We start from the raw sequence: 24,747 nt of genomic DNA, 5'->3' as shown, positions 1-24,747 counted from the left end.
CCCTGCTATATGTTTAACCCTTCCTGACTACACCTGAGGTGTAAGCCGATCTGTCAGCACAGCGCCCTCCCATTCCTCCTCCTCCTCCCCTGTGTATCCAGCTCCTCATTCCAGCAGTCACTGCTCTGGAGTCCTGAGGGGACGGTGCTGCTGCCAGGACTGTCCACACTGCGACACCGGACCTCCGGGAACCTACCTGCCCGACCCACTGTGTGCGGTAAGTGACTGCTGTGACTAATTGTACGGAATCTTATAATGTAAACTCCAGGAACATTACACTGCTGTCTGATACTATCTAATTATCATGTGTGATACTGTCTGCTGAGCTGTGTATCTAATCCTATCCTGTGTGATACTGTCTGCTGAGCTGTGTATCTAATCCTATCCTGTGTGATACTGTCTACTGAGCTGTGTATCTAATCCTATCCTGTGTGATGCTGTCTGCTGATCTGTGTATCTAATCCTGTCCTGTGTGATACTGTCTCCTGAGCTGTGTATCTAATCCTATCCTGTGTGATACTGTCTGCTGAGCTGTGTATCTGATCCTACCCTGTGTGATACTGTCTGCTGAGCTGTGTATCTAATCCTATCATGTGAGATACTGTCTGCTGAGCGGTGTATCTAATCCTATCCTGTGTGATACTGTCTGCTGAGCTGTGTATCTAATCCTATCATATGTGATACTGTCTGCTGAGCTGTGTATCTAATCCTATCCTGCGTGATACTGTCTGCTGAGCTGTGTATCTAATCCTATCCTGTGTGATACTGTCTGCTGAGCTGTGTATCTAATCCTATCCTGTGTGATACTGTCTGCTGAGCTGTGTATCTAATCCTATCCTGTGTGATACTGTCTACTGAGCTGTGTATCTAATCCTATCCTGTGTGATGCTGTCTGCTGATCTGTGTATCTAATCCTGTCCTGTGTGATACTGTCTGCTGAGCTGTGTATCTAATCCTATCCTGTGTGATACTGTCTGCTGAGCTGTGTATCTGATCCTACCCTGTGTGATACTGTCTGCTGAGCTGTGTATCTAATCCTATCATGTGAGATACTGTCTGCTGAGCGGTGTATCTAATCCTATCCTGTGTGATACTGTCTGCTGAGCTGTGTATCTAATCCTATCCTGTGTGATGCTGTCTGCTGATCTGTGTATCTAATCCTATCCTGTGTGATGCTGTCTGCTGAGCTGTGTATCTAATCCTATCCTGTGTGATACTGTCTGCTGAGCTGTGTATCTAATCCTATCCTGTGTGATACTGCCTGCTGAGCTGTGTATCTAATCCTATCCTGTGTGATACTGTCTGCTGAGCTGTGTATCTAATCCTATTCTGTGTGATACTGTCTGCTGAGCTGTGTATCTAATCCTATCCTGTGTGATGCTGTCTGCTGATCTGTGTATCTAATCCTATCCTGTGTGATACTGTCTGCTGAGCTGTGTATCTAATCCTATCCTGTGTGATACTGTCTGCTGAGCTGTGTATCTGATCCTACCCTGTGTGATACTGTCTGCTGAGCTGTGTATCTAATCCTATCCTGTGTGATACTGTCTGCTGAGCTGGGTATCTAATCCTATCCTGTGTGATACGGTCTGCTGAGCTGTGTATCTAATCCTATCCTGTGTGATACTGTCTGCTGAGCTGGGTATCTAATCCTATCCTGTGTGATACGGTCTGCTGAGCTGTGTATCTAATCCTATCCTGTGTGATACTGTCTGCTGAGCTGGGTATCTAATCCTATCCTGTGTGATACGGTCTGCTGAGCTGTGTATCTAATCCTATCCTGCGTGATACTGTCTGCTGAGCTGTGTATCTAATCCTATCCTGTGTGATACTGTCTGCTGAGCTGTGTATCTAATACTATCCTGCGTGATACTGTCTGCTGATCTGTGTATCTAATCCTATCCTGTGTGATACTGTCTGCTGAGCTGTGTATCTAATCCTATCCTGTGTGATACTGTCTGCTGATCTGTGTATCTAATCCTCTCCTGTGTGATACTGTCTGCTGAGCTGTGTATCTAATCCTATCCTGTGTGATACTGTCTGCTGAGCTGTGTATCTAATCCTATCGTGTGTGATACTGTGATTTTGTATCTGCTGGGTGTTCAGCGAGGTAATGATATTTTCGGTACCTCCCGAACGTCACCCTTAGGGGCTCGGTCCCCGTTCAGAACATGTATCCGCAGCCTGCTCAGGGGAGATCAGCGGCGGCCCTGTCCTTGTGAGGCGCTTCCTCCAGCAGGTCCTCATGGTGCTGGGCTCGTCCACTCTGAATAGAACATCTTCCCCTCAGACTCCTTCAGCCTCAGTCGCCTCCTTTCAGGTTCTTAAGCTCCAGGCTGTAAAATAAAGTGCTGACCCCTTGACCTTTCCCCTCCGGCCTGTGTAGGTGTCAGGCGTGGATGTGGTCGGTCTCACGTCTCGTCAGCTACCAGTGATGTGTGACCCCCGGGGGGGCAGCAGATTCCATTCTTTCTGACGGTCGTTGTGTTAAATCCTGGAGACACCTTGGATATTAGTCTTCAGGACGATCTACCATTCAGAAATCCAGAAAGCTGGGTTATCGCCCCCGGAAGCTTTGGTGGCAGCCATACTTATCACCCAGCTGGATAGAATTGTCAAGGGGGCGACTTGCCGCTCCTCCTCTCATGGGGACTTTCTCTCTAGTATCCGGGGTTGATGAGATGGGGCTTGTGATGATACAGAGGAGAAGATCCTTGTATTACCCATGATGCTCTGTGCTGACAGCCGCATGTCTCACACAATACCTGCCGTTACTGTGGCCCAGTGGTACCTGTGGCCCGGGGTATGGTACTGGTTACACAGCGGATTTGTCATGAAAATGGTTGACACTTGAGTTTTTTTACTTTCTTATCACCTTTCAGCAGTGGGACTGTTGTGCTTGCTCTGGGGTTGCCATGGTAATCCCAACATAGAGATCCTGTCCGGTGTGTTGGCGTTACCATGGCAACCCCAGAGCGAGCACAATAGTTTCCCCACTGCAGCAGTGAAGATCAGATATGCTGGTCTCTCTATTCGTTCTCCATAGCTTTCCCTCTTTACCTGCGATTCTCACTCTCCCGCTTCCACCACGTAAAGGTCGGAGGTCATACACGTCACGAAGGCGTAGCCACTTGTTACCGACAAACGTCTCGCTTATTATAGACATAGATAATGCTTCGTACTTGTGCTCGAGTGGTAAAGAGAGTGGTGCGGGATCGTCAGCGAGAAGGCGACTCCACATTATACGAACAAATCTATTAACGAGGAGCGATAATGTTTTTAGCTGAAAGATCGCGATGGACGAGAAACAAGCGATTTGTCTCTGGTCTTTGGTTCATACTTATTACATCACGCGATTCTCGTTCTCTCCAGTGCGATATTCGCTCCGTGTAATAGGGCCAGTCCATGCTTACATATCAGACAGAAATGATGTAAGGCGTTGTACATTTGTGTTGCACCTGACGTATCCTCGGAGTTGTGGATGCAGCTCTGGTTGTGTCTGGAGTATAAAGCATGATGCGGTGCAGGAGGAGTAGATGTGTTATGTGGAGTCTCCTCCAGTCCTTGGCACTGTCTTGTGTACCCGGGACGCCGCGTGCTCCTGATAATGGACACTTGTGGCGTCTCCGATAAGACGAGGAGCAGGCGAGGTGTGACATCCGGGCAGGACATTAAATCTCAGTCTGGAGGGGTTTTGTGGACTCGTCCTGATGTCTGCTGGCTTCATGCCTCAATGTCCTGCCCGACCTGCCACATGAACATCAACCACAGAGCTGACCGTCTGCACAGGGTTAATAGACTGAGGTGTCTGGGGTTATAGTGGACAATGTATCTAAGCTTATCGTGGGGTCTGGTCTTCTGCTGGATGGAGTTCTGTGTATCCAATCCTGTCATGTGGATACATCCTGGGGTCTGGTCTTCTGCTCTGTGTATCCAATCCTGTCATGTAGATACATCCTGGGGTCTGGTCTTCTGCTGGATGGAGCTCTGTGTATCCAATCCTGTCATGTGGATACATCCTGGGGTCTGGTCTTCTGCTGGATGGAGCGCTGTGTATCCAATCCTGTCATGTGGATACATCCTGGGGTCTGGTCTTCTGCTGGATGGAGCGCTGTGTATCCAATCCTGTCATGTGGATACATCCTGGGGTCTGGTCTTCTGCTGGATGGAGCGCTGTGTATCCAATCCTGTCATGTAGATACATCCTGGGGTCTGGTCTTCTGTTCTGTGTATCCAATCCTGTCATGTGGATACATCCTGGGGTCTGGTCTTCTGCTGGATGGAGTTCTGTGTATCCAATCCTGTCATGTGGATACATCCTGGGGTCTGGTCTTCTGCTGGATGGAGCGCTGTGTATCCAATCCTGTCATGTAGATACATCCTGGGGTCTGGTCTTCTGCTCTGTGTATCCAATCCTGTCATGTGGATACATCCTGGGGTCTGGTCTCCTGCTGGATGGAGCTCTGTGTATCCAATCCTGTCATGTAGATACATCCTGGGGTCTGGTCTTCTGCTGGATGGAGCTCTGTGTATCCAATCCTGTCATGTGGATACATCCTGGGGTCTGGTCTTCTGCTGGATAGAGCTCTGTGTATCCAATCCTGTCATGTGGATACATCCTGGGGTCTGGTCTTCTGCTGGATGGAGCTCTGTGTATCCAATCCTGTCATGTGGATACATCCTGGGGTCTGGTCTTCTGCTGGATGGAGCGCTGTGTATCCAATCCTGTCATGTGGATACATCCTGGGGTCTGGTCTTCTGCTGGATGGAACGCTGTGTATCCAATCCTGTCATGTGGATACATCCTGGGGTCTGGTCTTCTGCTGGATGGAGCTCTGTGTATCCAATCCTGTCATGTGGATACATCCTGGGGTCTGGTCTTCTGCTGGATGGAGCGCTGTGTATCCAATCCTGTCATGTGGATACATCCTGGGGTCTGGTCTTCTGCTGGATGGAGCTCTGTGTATCCAATCCTGTCATGTGGATACATCCTGGGGTCTGGTCTTCTGCTCTGTGTATCCAATCCTGTCATGTGGATACATCCTGGGGTCTGGTCTTCTGCTGGATGGAGCTCTGTGTATCCAATCCTGTCATGTGGATACATCCTGGGGTCTGGTCTTCTGCTGGATGGAGCGCTGTGTATCCAATCCTGTCATGTGGATACATCCTGGGGTCTGGTCTCCTGCTGGATGGAGCTGTGTATCCAATCCTGTCATGTGGATACATCCTGGGGTCTGGTCTCCTGCTGGATGGAGCTCTGTGTATCCAATCCTGTCATGTGGATACATCCTGGGGTCTGGTCTTCTGCTGGATGGAGCTCTGTGTATCCAATCCTGTCATGTGGATACATCCTGGGGTCTGGTCTTCTGCTGGATGGAGCTCTGTGTATCCAATCCTGTCATGTGGATACATCCTGGGGTCTGGTCTTCTGCTGGATGGAGCTCTGTGTATCCAATCCTGTCATGTGGATACACCCTGGGGTCTGGTCTTCTGCTGGATGGAGCTCTGTGTATCCAATCCTGTCATGTGGATACATCCTGGGGTCTGGTCTTCTGCTCTGTGTATCCAATCCTGTCATGTAGATACATCCTGGGGTCTGGTCTTCTGCTGGATGGAGCTCTGTGTATCCAATCCTGTCATGTGGATACATCCTGGGGTCTGGTCTTCTGCTGGATGGAGCGCTGTGTATCCAATCCTGTCATGTGGATACATCCTGGGGTCTGGTCTTCTGCTGGATGGAGCGCTGTGTATCCAATCCTGTCATGTGGATACATCCTGGGGTCTGGTCTCCTGCTGGATGGAGCTGTGTATCCAATCCTGTCATGTGGATACATCCTGGGGTCTGGTCTTCTGCTGGATGGAGCTCTGTGTATCCAATCCTGTCATGTGGATACATCCTGGGGTCTGGTCTTCTGCTGGATGGAGCGCTGTGTATCCAATCCTGTCATGTGGATACATCCTGGGGTCTGGTCTTCTGCTCTGTGTATCCAATCCTGTCATGTGGATACATCCTGGGGTCTGGTCTTCTGCTGGATGGAGCTCTGTGTATCCAATCCTGTCATGTGGATACATCCTGGGGTCTGGTCTTCTGCTGGATGGAGCTCTGTGTATCCAATCCTGTCATGTGGATACATCCTGGGGTCTGGTCTTCTGCTGGATGGAGCTCTGTGTATCCAATCCTGTCATGTGGATACATCCTGGGGTCTGGTCTTCTGCTGGATGGAGCGCTGTGTATCCAATCCTGTCATGTGGATACATCCTGGGGTCTGGTCTTCTGCTCTGTGTATCCAATCCTGTCATGTGGATACATCCTGGGGTCTGGTCTTCTGCTGGATGGAGCTCTGTGTATCCAATCCTGTCATGTGGATACATCCTGGGGTCTGGTCTTCTGCTGGATGGAGCTCTGTGTATCCAATCCTGTCATGTGGATACATCCTGGGGTCTGGTCTTCTGCTCTGTGTATCCAATCCTGTCATGTGGATACATCCTGGGGTCTGGTCTTCTGCTGGATGGTGTCCTGGGGACGTCAGTGGCTGCAGTGATTTCCGGACAGGACAGTAATGGCCCCCGGACTCGTGTTCTGTCTTGTTGTCTGAAGATGATGATGATGGAGGACGTCTTCCTGTGACCTTTCATCATGTTGATGAGATAAAGACAGAAACTTCAGAGCAATGAGAGGCTGGAGAGACGCATATCCCCTGTAACCGGCGCCAAGCTGGGACTGACCAAGAACCGCCAGCACTTTCTACTGTGTCAGTCTCCACTCAGTCGCATTACATTCTCCAGTATGGTCACCCTTACACTCCTATCTAGGACGGCTCCCGGCTTTATCTCCCTCTGGTTATACTCCGGTACAGGGTGCTGGGTGCATCACTACAGATGTGCCAGTCAGGGGTTTGGGAAAGCTGGGTGATAACCCACGTGGGACTGTGGCTGCCATGGCTATTTCCACAGGAGCTGTCCTGGGCGTGAGGGGAAAGAACTGGACACGTTTGCCGTTCAGGGATCTGGGAAAGCTGGGTTCAGCTGGAATTGTCCTCCCATATAACCAGATGAAAGGACGTCGGTAGAAGAGGGCGGTGCGATGGTTAATCAGGCGATAAATAAGAACTGGAGTGGGCAGACATGAAGAGGTTAATTGACACCTTGTTTGCGCCTCCGCTCTGTAATTATCAGAGGGGTAACGGTGTGATGAAGGGAAGCGGGGGGTGGGATTGGCAGGTGGACGCCGCATGGACTTTTATCTTTGGCCTGGGGCCAGCTCCTACCCCGGGCCCCGTCTTATGGGGCGTTTATCTGGGTCAGTGAAGCTGCGGCCCCGTGATGAGATATAAATGACGGGGGAACAATGGCCCCTGTATTGTGCTGAAGGTTCATAATCTTGGGCCCATAACGACCCCTCCCCCATGATTCCAAAAAAATCCCAGTAAATAGTTGAAAGAATAAATCTTAACTATTCAGTTATATTTTACCCTAAATATGTGAGATTGCAACATGCATTATAAAGCACTGCGCATGATATGTAGGTCTTATAACGCTGTATTGTCTGCACTGTATGGCGGTATTATAAAGCACTGCGCATGATATGTAGGTCTTATAACGCTGTATTGTCTGCACTGTATGGCGGTATTATAAAGCACTGCGCATGATATGTAGGTCTTATAACGCTGTATTGTCTGCACTGTATGGCGGTATTATAAAGCACTGCGCATGATATGTAGGTCTTATAACGCTGTATTGTCTGCACTGTATGGCGGTATTATAAAGCACTGCGCATGATATGTAGGTCTTATAACGCTGTATTTTCTGCACTGTATGGCGGTATTATAAAGCACTGCGCATGATATGTAGGTCTTATAACGCTGCATTGTCTGCACTGTATGGCGGTATTATAAAGCACTGTACAGTGATATGTAGGTCTCATAACGCTGCATTGTCTGCACTGTATGGCGGTATTATAAAGCACTGTACAGTGATATGTAGGTCTTATAACGCTGTATTGTCTGCACTGTATGGCGGTATTATAAAGCACTGCGCATGATATGTAGGTCTTATAACGCTGTATTGTCTGCACTGTATGGCGGTATTATAAAGCACTGCGCATGATATGTAGGTCTTATAACGCTGTATTGTCTGCACTGTATGGCGGTATTATAAAGCATTGCATTGTGATATGTAGGTCTAATAACGCTGTATTGTCTGCACTGTATGGCGGTATTATAAAGCACTGCGCATGATATGTAGGTCTTATAATGCTGTATAGTCTGCACTGTATGGCGGTATTATAAAGCATTGCATTGTGATATGTAAGTCTTATAAAGCTGCATTGTCTGCACTGTATGGCGGTATTATAAAGCACTGCACATGATATGTAGGTCTAATAACGCTGCATTGTCTGCACTGTATGGCGGTATTATAAAGCACTGCGCATGATATGTAGGTCTAATAACGCTGCATTGTCTGCACTGTATGGCAGTATTATAAAGCACTGTACAGTGATATGTAGGTGTTATAAAGCTGTATTGTGTGCACTGTATGGCGGTATTATAAAGCACTGCGCATGATATGTAGGTCTTATAACGCTATATTGTGTGCACTGTATGGCGGTATTATAAAGCACTGTACAGTGATATGTAGGTCTTATAAAGCTGTATTGTCTGCACTGTATGGCGGTATTATAAAGCACTGTACAGTGATATGTAGGTCTTATAAAGCTGCACTGTATGGCGGTATTATAAAGCACTGCACAGATGTATATACCCTGCGATGTTGTACTTGTATTATTGAGCACCGCTATCTGGTATCTTCTCTCTTAGATCCGTCTGTGGAATGATGCTCCGGGGAAGCGGCTTTGTTCTCCTCTTCTACGGTGAGTGTCGCTACATCACATCAGTAATCTGGTCTGTACATTAAGGGCTCATGCACACGACCGTGACGTTTTTTGTGGGCTGCAAATTGTGGATCCGCAAAAAAACGGATGCCGCCCGTGTGCCTTCCGCAGTTTGCGGAACAGAACAGGAGGCCCATTATAGAAATGCCTATTCTTGTCCGCAAAACGGACAATAATAGGACATGCCTCATAATTTTTGCGGGGCCACGGAACAGAGCAACGGATGCGGACACCACACAGAGTGCTTTCCGCATCTTTTGCGGACCCATTGAAATGAATGGTTCCGTATACGGAATCAAAATACGGCCCGTACACGGAAAGCAAAAAAACGTTTGTGTGCATGAGGCCTTACACTGCTGGTGGGATATGAGGCAGGCTCAGACCTAGCCATCTGTCAGGAATAATCCGCTGCGATACGGAATTACAGAAGCAATCAAACATACCAGAGAGGAGACGCACAAAAAATTACATTCACAGAAAAAAATAAACTTTTTCCCGCACATGAAAATATTGGAAAACAATGAGAGAGTAATCACCGTCACATCACACAGCGTCCATGTGGCTGGCGCTAGTCCTCTTCCTTACGGGTATGTTCAGACTGCATTTCCCCGTGGATTTCAGTGTGACCGGGGTCTCCGCACAGGTACATTTCCAGGATGGCTGAAAACAAAATCCACTGTGACACAAATGGTCGGTGGCTTAACCTCGCTGACTGACGATGGGGTTAGTAGTCCTGTGGATACGCAGCAGTGCAAACCGCCGAGATCTGAGGATTCCTGCCGCTCACCCACATGAACATGAAAAGTCCTATCTATAATGATCCTTTGTATCTGCAACAATGGAGAAAACCCGCAGTAAAGTGTGGACGAAGACACGAACACGGCCATTGCTGACGGCATCAGCCTTATTGATGATTTATGGATTTGTTTCATTCCTCTCCGACCTCGGCGTCTCCTCTGATGGCATCATTTATATTTGCAAACAAAAAATGGCGACCGGTTCGGTTGCACGACATGTGAAGAATTTCAGCGCCAAATGTGCCACTGACCCGAGCGACCTGTGACTCCCCGCGCCTGGAATCTGTGCGGAGTATTTGCCATAAACTGTCAGATCCTCTGGGGTTTGTGTTTGTCGATAAATGATGTCTTCCTGAGTTCAGCGGAGGAATTCTCTGTACACGAGACATCTGGAGCCGTCCCAAGCTGCAGCAGATACCCCGTAGTCCAGGACCGCAGTGTATGTGCAGAGGTCCCCCGCACGTCCGCGATGACATCCATGACGGTCAGTGACTCCTCCATGAAGAGGTCTGTGAAGGATCCATGTTTGGTCCGTGTGTATGTTCTTTGTCCTCCGAGTGTCGTCTGTATTCCAGCGCCTGTCCTATCAGCAATCCATCAATGTTCTGTCCGTGGTTTTTAACGGACCCATAGACTATATGTGGTGCGTCTGTGGTGTCTCCCTGATCCATGGAAAACCACTGATGTGTGAATACAGACATTAAAGTCAATGGATACACGTATGTCAGTCACTGACATGTGAAAGAGGCCTAATGTGGCGCAAGCCTGGTAGTGGAGATGTATGGGGTGGATTGAAGGACCCTTTAACATATACGAGTTTACTGAAAACAATAAATTCTTCTCCTTAAAAAACAAACAGCCGTTCCTGAGCAGGAGTGTTGTTACAGTGTATGAGTCTAGAGTCCAGGATAGGATAGAGATCTCTGTTGCAGGATACATTGTAACAAACCCTTTAGATCTGTATGAGAGTTCAGCTCCTGTATGTAAACAAGAATGTTCCAGCAAGCAGAGATTTTGAAAATGGTGAGGAATCTAATCAGAGTCCATTAGAAATCTGCAGAACCTTTCATTGTACAGTAGTGAAGCTTCATTGATGATTATAACTTTATAACGGCGCTGTCCTCTTCTCCTCCAGTATTTCCAGGTCTCGCTGTCCAGCAGCTCCACGTGAACCCACAGATTACTGCCAAGATCGCCGCCGCCGCCGCCAGTAAGTCCCCATCCTCCGAGTCTTCTGATCTGTCACATCTTACAGGATTGTCACTGGCTACTGATGGAACGGATGTAGAAATGAAGAGTTTATCATGAGGGGGAGATTTGAAGTCCGTTTTTTTGAGGCTGTGTTGCCGTACAGTACTTTCAGTCACATTTATCAAAGTCACAGGTTGTTTGGAGAATCTTCCAGGCATCCTCAACCTGCGGCCCTCCAGCTGTTGTAAAACTACAACTCCCACAATGCCCTGCTGATACCTGTAGGCTGTTCGGCATGCTGGGAGTTGTAGTTTTGCAACAGCTGGAGGGCCGTCGTTTGAGGATGCCTGAACCTAACACTTTTGTCTGGAAATGCTGCTCCAGATTTTCTATGCCGCCCCCTACTGGAGCCTCTTTAAATTGCATTGATGAATTTGGAGTGAAGCTGGTTAGTGTAGCTGACCATGCCCCCTCCTCCACCACATTTCACTTTAGGTTGCCTAAAGTGTAAAATATTGTTGTCAGATGTTTTTGGTCGGTGTGGACCATTCCTGCAGCAGTGGTGACTGGGGGTCCTCTATATACTACGGACCCTTTTTCCAGGAATTAAGGCCGTGGTCCCCCTTCTATTGTTTCTTAGTTACACATTATTGTAAAGCCAGTTTCAACCAGTACAAAGGTTGTGACAGTAAAGGCCCCTGCACTGGTTAATCTGCCCCCGTCTGCACTTTTTTGTACACAAGGGCTGGGGCTCTATTTATACAAGAGACGCCCCTGCTAGATCTGCGCTCTTTCATCTGCTGATCGGGGCAGACCTCACCTGCTGATGATGGGACAAGTTCCTGCAGGTCCTTGTGGTGTAAAGTCTATTCTACGTCTGTGCAGCAAACAAGAGGTTAATCCCAGCTGCCAAGGCTGTTCCTGCTCTTGTCAGATGCTGGGGGTGATGGAGCCGAGCGCGCTGACCTACATATGGTCTAATAGGCTCCTGAGTAGTGTTGAGCGAACTTGTGTTTTAAGTTCGGCGTCTAAAGTTCGGGTTATCGAAGAATCCCGTTATGGATTCCGCTACCACGGACCATAACAGAATTTAGAATCCATAACGCGATTCTTCGATAATCCGAACTTAAAACACAAGTTTGCTCGACACTCCTCCTGAGATCACCTGCTCTTAGTTGTAGCGTGCAGAATATCGCTCACTGTCGGTGCCTTCCTTTGTAGGGATGTTCTGTTCGACGCCCCTGGACGTCCTCATTCTCCTCGATGGTTCCAATAGTGTTGGGAAGGGCAGTTTTGAGAGGTCCAAGCACTTTGCAGTAAAGCTCTGTGACGCTTTAGACATTAGCGCTGAGCGGGTAAGTGACGCTTAAAGGGGTCCGTGAAACCCACCGTGTCTCATTTGCTGTTCGATGTTGCTTTCTGATTTCAGCCATTTCAAGGTGGGAAGAGGCCGACCATTGGCTCAATTCTACAAGATCCTTTAGGCTCATTCATTCTTTTAATAATGCTTAATAAGGAAATCATGAAAACTTTGGCAACTTTCTAATAGACGGTGTTTCAATTCTTTACCATTTTCACGATCTATGTAAGGCTGTGTTCACATCTGCATAGTGGAATCCAGGAGGCTGTATCCATCATAGCCAGATAATACTGCAAACCACCGCATCCCCATTGACTACAGTGGGATCTAGTTGTTTTCCAGCATAAATGTCGGACGAAAAAGTTATGCATTCACAAAGTTTTGTCAGGCAGAAATCCGGCATTTCTGCCAGAAACTGTCCACATGCCCGTCGGATCCCATTATAGTCAATGTGGATCTGGCAGTTCCGGGCATTATCTGGCGACGCCGGATCTGGTGGGCCGGTCCTCTGCCGGATTTTACAACACTGCAGCAGCACAAATCTCCCTGCACCACAGACACATTTACATTGATGCATTTCTCCTACAGTGACACATTGTAGCAAACCTCAGGAGAGGATGGTGCTGCTGTGGTTATAGGTCAGTCTGTACAGGAGATGATGTTCCTCAGATATTTTCAGCTCCTGTCCATTATGGTGGAGCTGTTTTCTATGACCTAAAAAGAAAAAGTTCTGCAGCTTTCTGATAGGTGTTTTGTCATGTCCTCACCGTTTCTGAGATCTCTGCTTGCTGTCTGTGAATTGTCATTATTTACTTCCAGTACCTAAAAGCCCCTCCTGACCTAGTTAATGCAACAGTGAACTTCACCTCAAATCATGAAAACTTTTATTTTATGCACTTACATAGCGCTACTATATTGCGCAGCGCTTTACAGACATTAGCGTCCAACTGTCTGTATGTCTTTGGAGTGTGGGAGGAAACCCAGGCAAACACGGGGAGAACATACAAACTCCATGCAGGTGTTGTCCTAGGTCGGATTCGAACCCAGGACCCCAGCGCCATTGAAAATCGAATGCTACCGTATGCAGATATTAATCCTTCTCGAATGAGGAGGTAAAATTCCGGGAGGTAATAAATATACAGAGAATTAACATTCCTGCCTTAATCCTGGGAGTGCGGCCGACGTCTGAGAGGCCTCGGGAGCTGTCAGCGGATCCAGTAATTACAGCATGGGGGGGGTTATAATAAAGGTGTGCATGGTCTGGTGCTGCCGATGGCTTCCTCCAGGCACGCACCAGGTGCACACGGCCAAGTGTTCCTGTCACACAGCTGACATCATTGAATTCTTATGGGACTGGAATCATTGACGTCCAGTAACCCAGGATGTCTGCAGGGTTCGTCCTGCTGCAAACCTCAGTGCACATTGTGCGGCTCCCCATGTGCAGGGTAGTAGTAAACCCGCCAGTACCCGCCATGTTCTCGGCCAAGCCGCGGGTACTGAGAATTGCCAGGCTGCACCTGTATTTGCTGTGGTTGCAGGTTGCAATTAAAGTCCCGCAATCAGTGATACCGCACCTCGGCCACGTGTAATGGCAGCTTTAAGGCGAACTTTGAAGTTGACCCCCATCATTACTGATGACTTCTCACGTGATTGCAGTGATCCTGGAGTGGGTGCTGAAGTGATGGATGATGACTCCCATCATGTCCATATATCTGCTCGTCCACCTTTGCAGCGCGTTTATCATCTGACAACTTTTTTTACGACTCCACAGGTAAGAGTGGGGGTCATTCAGTACAGCACCACTCCGCAGGTTGAGCTCCGGCTAGACTCGGGATTCGCTAAAGGAGACGTCAAAGAGAAGATCAAGTCGGTGGCGTTTAAGTAGGTTCCATTTATTAGATGTAATTGTGTTTGACAAATTTCTGTTTCAGTATAAAAATTATTTACCGCGTTATAGGTGATACTTACCTGCGGTTTACTATCTGGAGTGTCGGCTTTATGGCGTTGCTCCATTAAGATACACCTCTTGCTGCATTGTCTATTACAGTGTGATCTGTGCTTTACACTGCAGCTCTGCTCCTTTAGTGACTCCAGCTTACCTGCATTGTATAATGCAGTCTGATCCATGCTTTAAACTGCAGCTGAGCTCTATGGAGGCAGAGGTCTTATCAGTGACTCCAGGTTAGCTGCTTTGTCTGTTGGAGGCGGAGGTAGTATGAAATGCACCTAATCAGATATTCAGCGTCTTCTCCATGCTTTACACTGCATCTCTACTTGTTCAGGGGCTGCAGTTTATAAGACATCTGACTTGTCATCATTTCCGGTTGTCAGAGATTTTGCCTAACCCCAGATTTCCTGTCTTCCTGATAAGTAAATCTGCCACCGGTACAAATTCGCTTCTCTAGGAAAGCTGTGAGACCCCCGTCGGAGCGGTCATCTTGTCTTCTCATATATACCCTTCTTTTCCTAGAGGGGGCAGCACTGAGACCGGCCTGGCCCTAAAATATATTTTGCGGAAAGGTTTTCCAGGTGGTCGAGACTCTTCTGTCCCCAAGATGTTGATCCTTCTCTCTGATGGCAAGTCCCAGGGGCAGCCGACAGTCCCGGCTCTGCAGCTCAAGGAGCAGGGGGTCGAGGTGTTTGCAGTTGGTGTAAAGTTTCCAAGGTAAGAAAACTGTGTATATTAATTAAAGGGCCAGCGCCCAGACCTGGCTGATAAAGCTTCACGATGGTTTACCGCTGCGTTTCATCCACAGATGGGCGGAGCTTCATTCCCTCGCCAGTGATCCGGCCGCGCAACACGTATTTTTTGCTGAACATGTGAATGACGCTGTCAATGGTCTGTGCAGCGCTCTGAGTAACACGTCGGTATGCAGCGCGGTCCCAGCAGGTAGAATATGGCTCCTCATTTGCTATAGCACTGCCACACTGCGATCATGTCTGGAGTATAATAATATTATATTCCACATCCAGGTTGCACAATCCATTCCTTCCCATGTGAGCGGAAAACCCTGGAAACGGTGAAGGAACTGACGGGGAACTACATGTGCTGGAGAGGAGCCGCCGGCCCCAGTCGTGTGTACGCAGGACACTGTCCCTTCTACAGGTCTGTGAGGGACTACATATACTGTCCTGACAAGTGGCTGATATCAGAGAGCAGTAGTATTATAGCGTGCAGTCCTGTACCTGAGCTGTAGTAGAGGTGGCTGATATCAGAGAGCAGTAGTATTATAGCGTGCAGTCCTATCTCCTGAGCTGTAGTAGAGGTGGCTGATATCGGAGAGCAGTAGTATTATAGCGTGCAGTCCTGTGGCTGATACCAGAGAGCAGTAGTATTATAGCGTGCAGTCCTGTGGCTGATATCAGAGAGCAGTAGTATTCTAGCGTGCAGTCCTATACCTGAGCTGTGGTAGAGGTGGCTGATATCAGAGAGCAGTAGTATTATAGCGTGCAGTCCTATGTCCTGAGCTGTAGTAGAGGTGGCTGATACCAGAGAGCAGTAGTATTATAGCGTGCAGTCCTATACCTGAGCTGTAGTAGAGGTGGCTGATATCGGAGAGCAGTAGTATTATAGCGTGCAGTCCTATCTCCTGAGCTGTAGTAGAGGTGGCTGATATCAGAGAGCAGTAGTATTATAGCGTGCAGTCCTATGTCCTGAGCTGTAGTAGAGGTGGCTGATACCAGAGAGCAGTAGTATTATAGCGTGCAGTCCTATACCTGAGCTGTAGTAGAGGTGGCTGATATCGGAGAGCAGTAGTATTATAGCGTGCAGTCCTATCTCCTGAGCTGTAGTAGAGGTGGATGATATCAGAGAGCAGTAGTATTATAGCGTGCAGTCCTATGTCCTGAGCTGTAGTAGAGGTGGCTGATACCAGAGAGCAGTAGTATTATAGCGTGCAGTCCTATACCTGAGCTGTAGTAGAGGTGGCTGATATCAGAGAGCAGTAGTATTATAGTGTGCAGTCCTATACCTGAGCTGTAGTAGAGGTGGCTGATATCGGAGAGCAGTAGTATTATAGCGTGCAGTCCTATCTCCTGAGCTGTAGTAGAGGTGGCTGATATCGGAGAGCAGTAGTATTATAGCGTGCAGTCCTGTACCTGAGCTGTAGTAGAGGTGGCTGATATCAGAGAGCAGTAGTATTATAGCGTGCAGTCCTATACCTGAGCTGTAGTAGAGGTGGCTGATATCAGAGAGCAGTAGTATTATAGCGTGCAGTCCTATCTCCTGAGCTGTAGTAGAGGTGGCTGATATCAGAGAGCAGTAGTATTATAGCGTGCAGTCCTATGTCCTGAGCTGTAGTAGAGGTGTCTGATACCAGAGAGCAGTAGTATTATAGCGTGCAGTCCTGTACCTGAGCTGTAGTAGAGGTGGCTGATACCAGAGAGCAGTAGTATTATAGCGTGCAGTCCTATTCCTGAGCTGTAGTAGAGGTGGCTGATATCAGAGAGCAGTAGTATTATAGCGTGCAGTCCTGTACCTGAGCTGTGGTAGAGGTGGCTGATATCAGAGAGCAGTAGTATTATAGCGTGCAGTCCTGTACCTGAGCTGTAGTAGAGGTGGCTGATATCAGAGAGCAGTAGTATTATAGCGTGCAGTCCTGTACCTGAGCTGTGGTAGAGGTGGCTGATATCAGAGAGCAGTAGTAGTATAGCGTGCAGTCCTGTACCTGAGCTGTGGTAGAGGTGGCTGATACCAGAGAGCAGTAGTATTATAGCGTGCAGTCCTATACCTGAGCTGTAGTAGAGGTGGCTGATATCGGAGAGCAGTAGTATTATAGCGTGCAGTCCTATCTCCTGAGCTGTAGTAGAGGTGGCTGATATCAGAGAGCAGTAGTATTATAGCGTGCAGTCCTATGTCCTGAGCTGTAGTAGAGGTGGCTGATATCAGAGAGCAGTAGTATTATAGCGTGCAGTCCTATACCTGAGCTGTAGTAGAGGTCACTGATACCAGAGAGCAGTAGTATTATAGCGTGCAGTCCTATACCTGAGCTGTGGTAGAGGTGGCTGATATCAGAGAGCAGTAGTATTATAGCGTGTAGTCCTGTACCTGAGCTGTGGTAGAGGTGGCTAATATCAGAGAGCAGTAGTATTATAGCGTGCAGTCCTATCTCCTGAGCTGTAGTAGAGGTGGCTGATATCAGAGAGCAGTAGTATTATAGCGTGCAGTCCTATCTCCTGAGCTGTAGTAGAAGTGGCTGATATCGGAGAGCAGTAGTATTATAGCGTGCAGTCCTGTACCTGAGCTGTGGTAGAGGTGGCTAATATCAGAGAGCAGTAGTATTATAGCGTGCAGTCCTATGTCCTGAGCTGTGGTAGAGGTGGCTGATATCAGAGAGCAGTAGTATTATAGCGTGCAGTCCTGTACCTGAGCTGTGGTAGAGGTGGCTAATACCAGAGAGCAGTAGTATTATAGCGTGCAGTCCTATGTCCTCAGCTGTAGTAGAGGTGGCTGATATCAGAGAGCAGTAGTATTATAGCGTGCAGTCCTGTACCTGAGCTGTGGTAGAGGTGGCTGATACCAGAGAGCAGTAGTATTATAGCGTGCAGTCCTATGTCCTCAGCTGTAGTAGAGGTGGCTGATATCAGAGAGCAGTAGTATTATAGCGTGCAGTCCTGTACCTGAGCTGTAGTAGAGGTGGCTGATACCAGAGAGCAGTAGTATTATAGCGTGCAGTCCTGTACCTGAGCTGTGGTAGAGGTGGCTGATATCAGAGAGCAGTAGTATTATAGCGTGCAGTCCTGTACCTGAGCTGTAGTAGAGGTGGCTGATACCAGAGAGCAGTAGTATTATAGCGTGCAGTCCTGTACCTGAGCTGTAGTAGAGGTGGCTGATACCAGAGAGCAGTAGTATTATAGCGTGCAGTCCTGTACCTGAGCTGTGGTAGAGGTCGCTGATATCAGAGAGCAGTAGTATTATAGCGTGCAGTCCTGTACCTGAGCTGTGGTAGAGGTGGCTGATACCAGAGAGCAGTAGTATTATAGCGTGCAGTCCTGTACCTGAGATGTGGTAGAGGTCGCTGATATCAGAGAGCAGTAGTATTATAGCGTGCAGTCCTATACCTGAGCTGTGATAGAGGTCGCTGATATCAGAGAGCAGTAGTATTATAGTGTGCAGTCCTGTACCTGAGCTGTAGTAGAGGTGGCTGATATCAGAGAGCAGTAGTATTATAGCGTGCAGTCCTGTACCTGAGCTGTGGTAGAGGTGGCTGATACCAGAGAGCAGTAGTATTATAGCGTGCAGTCCTGTACCTGAGCTGTGGTAGAGGTCGCTGATATCAGAGAGCAGTAGTATTATAGTGTGCAGTCCTATACCTGAGCTGTGGTAGAGGTGGCTGATACCAGAGAGCAGTAGTATTAGGCTCAGTTCGCACCTGAGCGTTTTACAGCGCGTTCCTACGCGCTGTAAAACGCTCAACAAGGAGAAACCAATGCTTCCCTATGGGAATGGTTCTCACCTGGGCGTTTTACAGCGCGTACGATCGCGCTGTAAAACGCCCGACGCTCAAACAAGTACGTGAGCGTTTTTTCGGGCGTTTGTCGCGCGTTCCCGTACATAGACTTTCGGGAACGCGCGACAATGTGTGTTTGCTTGTCTCTGTATGCGCGATTGTAAACGCCCGTACAATCGCGCATACAGAGCGCTCCTTTCAGAACGCTCCGGTGTGAACCCAGCCTTATAGCGTGCAGTCCTATACCTGAGCTGTGGTAGAGGTGGCTGATATCAGAGAGCAGTAGTATTATAGCGTGCAGTCCTGTACCTGAGCTGTGGTAGAGGTGGCTGATATAAGAGAGCAGTAGTATTATAGCATGCAGTCCTGTACCTGAGCTGTGGTAGAGGTGGCTGATATCAGAGAGCAGTAGTATTATAGCGTGCAGTCCTGTACCTGAGCTGTGGTAGAGGTGGCTGATATCAGAGAGCAGTAGTATTATAGCATGCAGTCCTGTACCTGAGCTGTGGTAGAGGTGGCTGATATAAGAGAGCAGTAGTATTATAGCGTGCAGTCCTGTACCTGAGCTGTAGTAGAGGTGGCTGATATCAGAAAGCAGTAGTATTATAGCGTGCAGTCCTATACCTGAGCTGTGGTAGAGGTGGCTGATATCGGAGAGCAGTAGTATTATAGCGTGCAGTCCTGTACCTGAGCTGTAGTAGAGGTCACTGATACCAGAGAGCAGTAGTATTATAGCGTGCAGTCCTGTACCTGAGCTGTAGTAGAGGTGGCTGATATCAGAGAGCAGTAGTATTATAGCGTGCAGTCCTGTACCTGAGCTGTGATAGAGGTGGCTGATATCAGAGAGCAGTAGTATTATAGCGTGCAGTCCTATACCTGAGCTGTAGTAGAGGTCACTGATACCAGAGAGCAGTAGTATTATAGCGTGCAGTCCTGTACCTGAGCTGTAGTAGAGGTGGCTGATACCAGAGAGCAGTAGTATTATAGCGTGCAGTCCTGTACCTGAGCTGTAGTAGAGGTGGCTGATACCAGAGAGCAGTAGTATTATAGCGTGCAGTCCTATACCTGAGCTGTAGTAGAGGCGGCTGATACCAGAGAGCAGTAGTATTATAGCGTGCAGTCCTATACCTGAGCTGTAGTAGAGGTGGCTGATACCAGAGAGCAGTAGTATTATAGCGTGCAGTCCTGTACCTGAGCTGTAGTAGAGGTGGCTGATATCAGAGAGCAGTAGTATTATAGCGTGCAGTCCTGTACCTGAGCTGTAGTAGAGGTGGCTGATATCAGAGAGCAGTAGTATTATAGCGTGCAGTCCTGTACCTGAGCTGTAGTAGAGGTGGCTGATATCAGAGAGCAGTAGTATTATAGCGTGCAGTCCTATACCTGAGCTGTGGTAGAGGTGGCTGATATCAGAGAGCAGTAGTATTATAGCGTGCAGTCCTGTACCTGAGCTGTGGTAGAGGTGGCTGATATCGGAGAGCAGTAGTATTATAGCGTGCAGTCCTGTACCTGAGCTGTGGTAGAGGTGGCTAATATCAGAGAGCAGTAGTATTATAGCGTGCAATCCTATCTCCTGAGCTGTAGTAGAGGTGGCTGATATCAGAGAGCAGTAGTATTATAGCGTGCAGTCCTATGTCCTGAGCTGTGGTAGAGGTGGCTGATATCAGAGAGCAGTAGTATTATAGCGTGCAGTCCTGTACCTGAGCTGTGGTAGAGGTGGCTGATACCAGAGAGCAGTAGTATTATAGCGTGCAGTCCTATGTCCTCAGCTGTAGTAGAGGTGGCTGATATCAGAGAGCAGTAGTATTATAGCGTGCAGTCCTATCTCCTGAGCTGTAGTAGAGGTGGCTGATACTAGAGAGCAGTAGAATTATAGCGTGCAGTCCTGTACCTGAGCTGTGGTAGAGGTGGCTGATACCAGAGAGCAGTAGTATTATAGCGTGTAGTCCTATGTCCTCAGCTGTAGTAGAGGTGGCTGATATCAGAGAGCAGTAGTATTATAGCGTGCAGTCCTGTACCTGAGCTGTAGTAGAGGTGGCTGATACCAGAGAGCAGTAGTATTATAGCGTGCAGTCCTGTACCTGAGCTGTGGTAGAGGTGGCTGATACCAGAGAGCAGTAGTATTATAGCGTGCAGTCCTGTACCTGAGCTGTGGTAGAGGTCGCTGATATCAGAGAGCAGTAGTATTATAGCGTGCAGTCCTATACCTGAGCTGTGGTAGAGGTGGCTGATACCAGAGAGCAGTAGTATTAGGCTTAGTTCACACCTGAGCGTTTTACAGCGCGTTCCTACGCGCTGTAAAACGCTCAACAAGGAGAAACCAATGCTTCCCTATGGGAATGGTTCTCACCTGGGCGTTTTACAGCGCGTACGATCGCGCTGTAAAACGTCCGACGCTCAAACAAGTACATGAGCGTTTTTTCGGGCGTTTGTCGCGCGTTCCCGTACATAGACTTTCGGGAACGCGCGACAATGTGTGTTTGCTTGTCTCTGTATGCGCGATTGTAAACGCCCGTACAATCGCGCATACAGAGCGCTCCTTTCAGAACGCTCCGGTGTGAACCCAGCCTTATAGCGTGCAGTCCTATACCTGAGCTGTGGTAGAGGTGGCTGATATCAGAGAGCAGTAGTATTATAGCGTGCAGTCCTGTACCTGAGCTGTAGTAGAGGTGGCTGATATCAGAAAGCAGTAGTATTATAGCGTGCAGTCCTATACCTGAGCTGTGGTAGAGGTGGCTGATATCAGAGAGCAGTAGTATTATAGCGTGCAGTCCTATACCTGAGCTGTGGTAGAGGTGGCTGATACCAGAGAGCAGTAGTATTATAGCGTGCAGTCCTATACCTGAGCTGTGGTAGAGGTGGCTGATACCAGAGAGCAGTAGTATTATAGCGTGCAGTCCTGTACCTGAGCTGTAGTAGAGGTGGCTGATATCGGAGAGCAGTAGTATTATAGCGTGCAGTCCTGTGGCTGATATCAGAGAGCAGTAGTATTATAGCGTGCAGTCCTTCCTGTACCTGAGCTGTAGTAGAGGTGGCTGATATCAGAGAGCAGTAGTATTATAGCGTGCAGTCCTTCCTGTACCTGAGCTGTAGTAGAGGTGGCTGATATCAGAGAGCAGTAGTATTATAGTGTGCAGTCCTGTACCTGAGCTGTAGTAGAGGTGGCTGATATCAGAGAGCAGTAGTATTATAGCATGCAGTCCTGTACCTGAGCTGTAGTAGAGGTGGCTGATATCAGAGAGCAGTAGTATTATAGCGTGCAGTCCTATACCTGAGCTGTGGTAGAGGTGGCTGATATCAGAGAGCAGTAGTATTATAGCGTGCAGTCCTATACCTGAGCTGTGGTAGAGGTGGCTGATATCAGAGAGCAGTAGTATTATAGCGTGCAGTCCTATCTCCTGAGCTGTAGTAGAGGTGACTGATATCAGAGAGCAGTAGTATTATAGTGTGCAGTCCTGTACCTGAGCTGTAGTAGAGGTGGCTGATATCAGAGAGCAGTAGTATTATAGCGTGCAGTCCTATACCTGAGCTGTGGTAGAGGTGGCTGATATCAGAGAGCAGTAGTATTATAGCGTGCAGTCCTATACCTGAGCTGTGGTAGAGGTGGCTGATATCAGAGAGCAGTAGTATTATAGCGTGCAGTCCTATCTCCTGAGCTGTAGTAGAGGTGGCTGATACCAGAGAGCAGTAGTATTATAGCGTGCAGTCCTGTACCTGAGCTGTGGTAGAGGTGGCTGATATCAGAGAGCAGTAGTATTATAGCGTGCAGTCTTATACCTGAGCTGTAGTAGAGGTGGCTGATACCAGAGAGCAGTAGTATTATAGCGTGCAGTCCTATACCTGAGCTGTAGTAGAGGTGGCTGATACCAGAGAGCAGTAGTATTATAGCGTGCAGTCCTATGTCCTGAGCTGTAGTAGAGGTGGCTGATATCAGAGAGCAGTAGTATTATAGCGTGCAGTCCTGTACCTGAGCTGTAGTAGAGGTGGCTGATATCAGAGAGCAGTAGTATTATAGCGTGCAGTCCTATACCTGAGCTGTGGTAGAGGTGGCTGATACCAGAGAGCAGTAGTATTATAGCGTGCAGTCCTATGTCCTGAGCTGTAGTAGAGGTGGCTGATATCGGAGAGCAGTAGTATTATAGCGTGCAGTCCTGTACCTGAGCTGTAGTAGAGGTGGCTGATATCAGAGAGCAGTAGTATTATAGCGTGCAGTCCTGTACCTGTGCTGTGGTAGAGGTGGCTGATATCAGAGAGCAGTAGTATTATAGCGTGCAGTCCTATACCTGAGCTGTGGTAGAGGTGGCTGATACCAGAGAGCAGTAGTATTATAGCGTGCAGTCCTATACCTGAGCTGTAGTAGAGGTGGCTGATATCAGAGAGCAGTAGTATTATAGCGTGCAGTCCTGTACCTGAGCTGTGGTAGAGGTGGCTGATATCAGAGAGCAGTAGTATTATAGCGTGCAGTCCTGTACCTGAGCTGTGGTAGAGGTGGCTGATACCAGAGAGCAGTAGTATTATAGCGTGCAGTCCTATGTCCTGAGCTGTAGTAGAGGTGGCTGATATCGGAGAGCAGTAGTATTATAGCGTGCAGTCCTGTACCTGAGCTGTAGTAGAGGTGGCTGATATCAGAGAGCAGTAGTATTATAGCGTGCAGTCCTGTACCTGAGCTGTGGTAGAGGTGGCTGATACCAGAGAGCAGTAGTATTATAGCGTGCAGTCCTATGTCCTGAGCTGTAGTAGAGGTGGCTGATATCGGAGAGCAGTAGTATTATAGCGTGCAGTCCTATACCTGAGCTGTAGTAGAGGTGGCTGATATCAGAGAGCAGTAGTATTATAGCGTGCAGTCCTGTACCTAAGCTGTAGTAGAGGTGGCTGATATCGGAGAGCAGTAGTATTATAGCGTGCAGTCCTGTACCTGAGCTGTGGTAGAGGTGGCTGATATCAGAGAGCAGTAGTATTATAGCGTGCAGTCCTATGTCCTGAGCTGTGGTAGAGGTGGCTGATACCAGAGAGCAGTAGTATTATAGCGTGCAGTCCTATACCTGAGCTGTGGTAGAGGTCGCTGATATCAGAGAGCAGTAGTATTATAGCGTGCAGTCCTGTACCTGAGCTGTGGTAGAGGTGGCTGATACCAGAGAGCAGTAGTATTAGGCTCAGTTCACACCTGAGCGTTTTACAGCGCGTTCCTACGCGCTGTAAAACGCTCAACAAGGAGAAACCAATGCTTCCCTATGGGAATGGTTCTCACCTGGGCGTTTTACAGCGCGTACGATCGCGCTGTAAAACGCCCGACGCTCAAACAAGTACATGAGCGTTTTTTCGGGCGTTTGTCGCGCGTTCCCGTACATAGACTTTCGGGAACGCGCGACAATGTGTGTTTGCTTGTCTCTGTATGCGCGATTGTAAACGCCCGTACAATCGCGCATACAGAGCGCTCCTTTCAGAACGCTCCGGTGTGAACCCAGCCTTATAGCGTGCAGTCCTATACCTGAGCTGTGGTAGAGGTGGCTGATATCAGAGAGCAGTAGTATTATAGCGTGCAGTCCTATCTCCTGAGCTGTAGTAGAGGTGGCTGATACCAGAGAGCAGTAGTATTATAGCGTGCAGTCCTGTACCTGAGCTGTAGTAGAGGTGGCTGATATCAGAGAGCAATAGTATTATAGCGTGCAGTCCTATACCTGAGCTGTGGTAGAGGTGGCTGATACCAGAGAGCAGTAGTATTATAGCGTGCAGTCCTGTACCTGAGCTGTAGTAGAGGTGGCTGATATCAGAGAGCAGTAGTATTATAGCGTGCAGTCCTATGTCCTGAGCTGTAGTAGAGGTGGCTGATATCAGAGAGCAGTAGTATTATAGCGTGCAGTCCTGTACCTGAGCTGTAGTAGAGGTGGCTGATATCAGAGAGCAGTAGTATTATAGCGTGCAGTCCTGTACCTGAGCTGTGGTAGAGGTGGCTGATACCAGAGAGCAGTAGTATTATAGCGTGCAGTCCTATGTCCTGAGCTGTAGTAGAGGTGGCTGATATCAGAGAGCAGTAGTATTATAGCGTGCAGTCCTGTACCTGAG

The 24,747-nt window shown here is 48.3% G+C and overlaps 1 protein-coding gene across 1 annotated transcript in view; it reads left to right on the top strand.

Annotated features, from left to right (window-relative positions):
- The first annotated feature begins 115 nt into the window (after nt 1-115).
- Nucleotides 116-24,747, top strand: part of VWA2 (von Willebrand factor A domain containing 2) — a 32,050-nt gene continuing 7,418 nt past the window's right edge. The window contains exons 1-8 of the mRNA XM_040435197.1: nt 116-217; nt 8,817-8,869; nt 10,823-10,897; nt 12,100-12,233; nt 14,010-14,119; nt 14,709-14,903; nt 14,995-15,128; nt 15,212-15,344. Of these exons, the coding sequence (XP_040291131.1) occupies nt 8,830-8,869; nt 10,823-10,897; nt 12,100-12,233; nt 14,010-14,119; nt 14,709-14,903; nt 14,995-15,128; nt 15,212-15,344 (821 nt within the window). The 5' untranslated portion in view covers nt 116-217; nt 8,817-8,829. The remainder of the gene's footprint in view (nt 218-8,816; nt 8,870-10,822; nt 10,898-12,099; nt 12,234-14,009; nt 14,120-14,708; nt 14,904-14,994; nt 15,129-15,211; nt 15,345-24,747) is intronic.

Source organism: Bufo bufo, chromosome 6 (assembly GCF_905171765.1).
Source record: "Bufo bufo chromosome 6, aBufBuf1.1, whole genome shotgun sequence".
Taxonomy (NCBI): Eukaryota; Metazoa; Chordata; class Amphibia; order Anura; family Bufonidae; genus Bufo; species Bufo bufo.
Note: the sequence above shows the minus strand (reverse complement) of the source record. Positions and strands in the feature narration are given on the sequence as shown.